Genomic DNA, 6,674 nt, shown 5'->3' on the forward strand with positions numbered 1-6,674 from the left:
AGTGTGGGAAAGAATGTAATAACATTTTCAAAAAATGAAAAAAAGATAGAAGAGTCAGTGAAGCACTCAAGCAGGTCACCAAGAGCCCAGATATTAGTAATCCTAACAGGAGATAAACATGCTCCCAACATTTACCCCCATTGACCCATGAATTCAACTGCTCTTAGATTGAATTTTTCTCAGTTATCAGCTAGCCCACGGCCAAAACATTTACCCCTATGCTTTATTCCACCTTTCCTTTTATAAATTTATTGCATGGTTTAATTTTAATAACAGTTGTATAAACAATGTATCTACATGTCCAGATGCTCAATGTCTCTGGGGTACTCTGACCAGAGAAAGAGAAACAAATGGCAGATACTTAGTTACTTAAAGTGAAATTATTTTCAATAATTTGAAGTGTTCCTTATTAATGTTGATAGTAAATAAAAAGGAATAATGATTATAATATGAACAAAATCAGATCAGCTGATTTTATAGTGTATGAGGAAAACACAAGTTATGAAATGAGGTTTATTCACACTGGAGATACTGGGGCCTATGAGGAGAAAGAAGTGAGAATTACTCACATGAAAGAAGAAACCAAATAACATTGTTAAAGGGATAGAGGAACCATTGGGAAGAACCTCACCAGTTGCCAGATTCTGTGAAATGGGAGGCTCCTGTTGCTAAGCACATGAATCTAGAACTTGCTCCACAAGAGACAAATAAAGGATTTATATTCTCTTGTGAATTCTCAAGCAAACATCCGTGTTTCTAAGGTGGGTTTTAAAAATATTTTTGTAAGCAAGACCAGCACAAGAACATGAGCATCACAACATCTGAAGGTAAGTCTTTAGAGGATTCAGTAAAGCACAGAAGCACAAATAATTAGTAAGTGAACACCTACATCCCTTAATTCCTTGCCAATTCTGCACATTTGAGGATGGCATTTATTTTCCTTATATATGTCCACCCTCTCCTAATTTATTATGGTGGCACTAAAGATGTAGTGTGATTCCCTAGATCCTATATGATTAGAGAACATGTGTGGTAAATGAATTTGATGAAGTTGTAGGAAGAAAAAGGTAAGGTAAAAGTTGATCTCTGAGAGCCAACATGAAATCTAGGTTGTTATAGTTGTACCAAATTTTGAATGAAATATAATTTTTCTAGAGTTCTAGATACTAAAATTCTCGTGTACAGTAAAGAACAACTAAACTTGCTAAATTATTTTTTAAGTTTCATTTGTGTGTATGTGTGTGTGTGTATGTGTGTTTTAGAAAACACTTTCTTTTAAAAAAATAAAAATCTCTTTTCCCTGCTCGGGAAGATGATGAACCTTCCAGGAGTTTCAGGGTTGTTTCAAAATCTGACCCAGGGCAAATCCAACACATTTTGCTTCATTTAGAAAATACTGTTGAGCTTGAATGCAGTTGTGCTGTCTCTAAGACTTAATTTCGTTTTGACTGAGCTGAGTAAAGCTGTTGTCAGATCTTTACAAACACCCTGTAAAGCACAGCCCTTTCAGCCTTCGTGTTTGAGGAGTTCAAACCAGTTATGGTATTTTATCTAACTTGTAGAATAATTTAAGCCAATTTTTCCGACTTTAGTTTTTTGTAAGTTGATCGTTCCACCTGAGTCTCCTGTTATGAAGCATGTAAACTCGCTCCTCTCACCTGCGTTGATATAAAGACAATCTGTTTCCAAGACAGGATTTTAAAAAATAGTCACAGGATGCTCTGTGCTGTCTCCTGTACCCCACAGTTCCACTCCCATTCGGCAGAGAAGCCAGGGACTCCAGCCAAGGACCACTCAGGGAGATGACCTGGAATCCCTGCACAGAGGTGGCCTATGGCAGTTCAGGATCCAAGTAGGCTCCATTGTAATGGGGACAGGGACTGTCTCTGACATGAACTGATTGGCCTGCTCTTTGATCACCTCTCCCTGAGGGGGGAGCAGCCTTACCAGGCCACAGAAGAAGACAATGCCACCACTCCTGATGAGACCTAATAGAATAGGATCAGAGGGAATAGGAGGAGGACCTCCCATATCCATGGACCGGGAGAAGGACTTGCATGGGGAAGAGGGAGAGTAGAATTGGAAGAGGAGGAGGGAGGGAGGTACAGGGAGGATACAAAGTGAATAAACAGTAACTAATTAAATAAAATAATTAAATAAAAAAGAGAAAATACACCCACATAATGGCAAGTGTATACACACAAACACACACTGCATGCACAAATAAGTAAATAATAATACACTGAAATGTTTTTAAAAGTTCTTCCTTGCCTAGACCTGCATTTGCTAACTGCAGGACACAGCCTGCTGCTGTCTCTCAGGCTACAAAGTGTGTGAACCAGGTGGATGGATATTGCAACTGGAAACCGACAGGCAGCTAAGGAAGGATGGAGGCTGTGTTTTTTTCCTTTAAGCTTTACTTTTAACGTATCCACTACTGTAGTTTTAATCATTAATTCTGATATACTCTTCTTGATTCAATCCCAGCACTGCTGGATTCTTAATGAATAATTCTTTTCTTTACATCAGAAATATACACTCTATAATGAATACCAAATCTAAATCAAAGTAATTTTTGGTAATCACCAGCATGTCAGACTTTAATCACAGTTTTATTTTATTATCCTTAAAATTTTTTTACAATGATTTTTTAATTAATTAATTAATTATTATATTTATTCACTTTGTACCCTGGCTGTAACCCCCTGATCTCTTCACATCTAACCCTCTCTCTTCCCCCCAATGCCCCTCTTGTAGTCCACTAATAGGGGAGGACCTCCTCCCCTTCTATCTGGCCCTGGCTCCTATCACTCTATATGTTCCTGCATCTTGTTCCTTAATAATGTTTTCAAAATATTGATACACTAAAGATACCAGACAAGAGATAGCTCATTCGGTAAAGTGAATGTTATAAAGCGTACAGACATGAGAAAGACTTCCTGAAACCTCCATTAAATGCTTTGTTGGTGACCAGTTGTAGCACTGCCAGCAATGAGAAGATAGAAATCTGCAGATTGCTAAGGCTTGCTGGTAAGTCATTCTTCCCTCTTTAGAAAGTAGCATGTCAGTGACCAACTCTGGGTCAAGAACCAAGGTGGATGATGACCTAGGAATTATATCCAACACTAATGCTAGGCTTCTATTAACACACACACACACACACTAACACAAATACACACAGACATACATACTCACACACATGCTTACACACATACAAACACACAAAGAATTAGTAACATACCAAACTTTAGAAGTGATTGCACAAACAAGGTGTAGAGCTCCTGAACACTCAGTAGCCAGGATGAATTGTGACCTTTACACATATATCAATATTCACACAAGGTTCATGTTCACACTGTTGTGCACACTCACAACCATATTAAAAACAAACTATAAAAAATACAAATGAGAATAATTTTCAGCCTGAGAAAAGTTTCTGCCTCCCACCACAATGACAAAATGAGGACAGAAAGGAACACACAAATGTACTCAGAAGCAGGACACTGTTTGAGGAGAGTTACAATTTAAATCACTACATATATGAACACAATGACAACCTTAAATTTCAGCTACCTACAGTTATATCTACAGGTGCTGTTGAAGAAAGAAAAAATTAGAATATTCAGAAACTGTGAGCATGACATCAATTGATTAAAAATTAGTATCTTATTAAGAACTCTGAGTGTTTTAGAAATATATTTATATAAGGACAAAGTATACTCTACCACAAATTTAAAAAAAAAAAAAAAAAGAAAGCACATTGTTAAAACAGCATGGAACAAAGACTAATTGCTTTTAGCCTGTTCTCTGCATTTATCTCCGGTAACCTGACTTGATCATGATTTACCTATACCTATGCGTGAGTGACTTTCTTACCTCTGTTTCTCTCAGTCCTGATGCTCTGATGAATCACCTCTGTCAGAAGACACACCATCAAAGGCCCGTGCTGCATGCAACCATATAGACCAAGCACTAGGAGAGAAAGGACTTCTCAAGCTCTCCCTTTTGCTCTCTGACAAGACATGGGGACTGTGGATAAGACCCTGGTCCATAAGAGGATCATGTGCTGGCTGTGGAAGGTGCTCTTCCTCTCCACATGGTCAACAACTGGACATGCTAAATACAGTAGCCCTATAGAAGTAGTGATACCTTTCAGGGTCACTGATTCTATGAGACACAATAGTTCTCCAGGCTGGCTCTCTTACAGCCTGTACTTTGGAGCAGAGAGGCATATTATCACCATGAAACCAAAGGAAAACTTGATATCTAGAAACTTCTTACTCTTAACCTACAGTGACCAAGGTGATATCCTTTCAGAACAGCCTTTTGTGCGGGATGACTGCTACTACCATGGCTATGTGGACGAAGATCCAGAATCCATAGTTGCTCTTACAACCTGTTTGGGAAGTTTCCAAGGCATACTAGAGATAAATGGCACAGTTTATGAAATCATGCCCAAGAGCTCAACTTCCACATTTGAACATCTGGCTTATAAAATGGGTAGTGAGGAGTCAGAATCAATTCCCATGCGATGTGGGTTATCAGAAGAGGAAATAACACGACAAATGAATCTTCGAGACAGCAGTGACTCCACGTATTTCCAAAGCCAATATGGGGATTGGTGGGTACACCACAAGTATCTTGAATATTTTGTGATAATAGATCACAAACGATATGTTCATAGAAAAGGAAATACCACACAATGTCTTCAAGATATTTTGCAAATGGTCAATGGAATAAATGGTTATTATCTTCAAATAGACACTGAAGTGGTTTTAACCACACTTGAAGTGTGGAATGAAAAAAATCATGTCGATGTAGAAAGACATATTTCTAAAGTCCTAGGTGATTTTTGTGTTTGGAAGAAAAGAAACATTGGCAATCAAATTAGACATGATATCATCCATCTTTTTGCCCTGCAAGGATATGGAATGTACTTAGGGCTAGCCTTTGTAGGTACAGTTTGTACACCTGATAATTGTGCAGTTATGAGTTTCCTTTCTGATTCGATGTCACACATGGCCTCCGTTATAGCACATGAAATGGGTCACAATTTGGGTATGGGTCATGATGAGAAAGAATGCACTTGTGGGAGAAAGAGCTGCATAATGGCCGCATACCTGTCTGGTTCCGATAGATTCAGCAACTGTAGTTATAATGAAATGTTTACAACTATTGGGAGACGATCCTGTTTATACAATATTCCGGATTTACTAGTAATCGAAAAAAACCAAACCTGTGGGAATAAGCTGGTTGAGGAAGGAGAGCAGTGTGATTGTGGAACCTCTGAGTCATGTCAAAATGATCCATGTTGTAGCGAGGACTGTGTGTTCAAACCTGGTGCACAATGTGCTTTTGGGCTTTGCTGCAAAAGCTGCAAGTTCATTCCAACAGGCACAGTGTGTAGAAAAGTGAAAAATGAATGTGACCTGCCAGAGTGGTGCAATGGAACTTCAGCTGCGTGTCCAGATGACGTGTACCTAGAGGATGGAAGCCCTTGCAGAAATGGTGGCTATTGCTATAAAGATGCATGCCATAATCGTCAGGTACAGTGTCAGAAGATTTTTGGCAAGGGAGCCAGGAGTGCAGATGAAAGATGCTACATGGAAATGAACAAACGGGGTGACCGTTTTGGTAACTGTGGTAACAATAGCTATACCTACATAGGATGCAATAGCACTGATGTATTGTGTGGAAGGATCCAGTGTGAAAATGTGACAGAGCTTCCTCCTAGGAGAAATCATGAAACATTGCATTGGGTTCATTTCAATAATTCCACCTGCTGGTCCTTGGACTATCATTTTGGAATAAGCATAGCTGACCCTGGAGCAGTGGCAGATGGAACAGCTTGTGGTAAAGGCCGTATATGCATTGACAGGAAGTGTGTCGATAAGTCCATTCTGTTAGGTAACTGTTCAGAAAGATTATGCAATAAGAAAGGTGTCTGCAACAGTAAACACCACTGCCATTGTGATCCTCGGTGGAAACCACCATACTGTCTACGAGGTGGCTTTGGAGGTAGTATAGACAGTGGACCACCTCCAGGAAAACATCCTAATTGGGTACCATTTGTGCTGGTTTTTCTTTTTCTTTTTCTGATTGTGATAGCTGTTGTAATTACCGTACTTAAGAAGATGAGATAATACTTAAAACTGAAGAGACCAGCAGCACCAGAACCAGCATCTGGTGTTAAAATTGCACCTCAAATACAAAACCTCAGACTTGAATTTTTAATCCAAAGGAGATTGCATAGGTAAAAAGAGAACAAAAAAAATAATTAAAAAATTTATCCTACAAAAATTCTTTCATGTATAAATGTGTGGACTATTTATTTATTCACTTTACATCCCAGTCAGAGCCCCTCCCTCCTCTCTTCCCTGCTTCTTCCTGGTGTTCCTCCTCTACTCCCCCTCAGAAAAGGGGAGTTCTCCCACCTACTCTCCTAGCACATCAAGTCATATCAGGACTGAGTGCATCCTCCACTATGGTGACCTGGCCTGGCAGCCCCGCCAGGGGCAAGTGATCTAAAAGCATGCAACAGAGTCCTTGTTTCAGAGACAGCCCCCATTCTCCTTAATATGGAACTCACATGAAGACCAAGCTGTCCATTGTGTACATATCTGTAGGGGGCCTATGGCAAATCCAAATATGGTCCTTTGTTGGTGTTTCAGTAT

The 6,674-nt window shown here is 39.4% G+C and overlaps 1 protein-coding gene across 1 annotated transcript; it reads left to right on the forward strand.

The window, feature by feature from the left end:
* Positions 1-4,022: 4,022 nt before the first annotated feature.
* Positions 4,023-6,143, forward strand: LOC129666515 (disintegrin and metalloproteinase domain-containing protein 26A-like). Its single transcript, XM_055593649.1, has one exon. It carries the CDS (start codon positions 4,023-4,025, stop codon positions 6,141-6,143), a length of 2,121 nt encoding a protein of 706 aa, XP_055449624.1.
* The last annotated feature ends 531 nt before the right edge of the window (positions 6,144-6,674 follow it).

The sequence above is a fragment of the Psammomys obesus genome, unplaced genomic scaffold (genome assembly GCF_907164565.1).
Source record: "Psammomys obesus unplaced genomic scaffold, mPsaObe1.curated_primary_1811, whole genome shotgun sequence".
Classification (NCBI taxonomy): domain Eukaryota; kingdom Metazoa; phylum Chordata; class Mammalia; order Rodentia; family Muridae; genus Psammomys; species Psammomys obesus.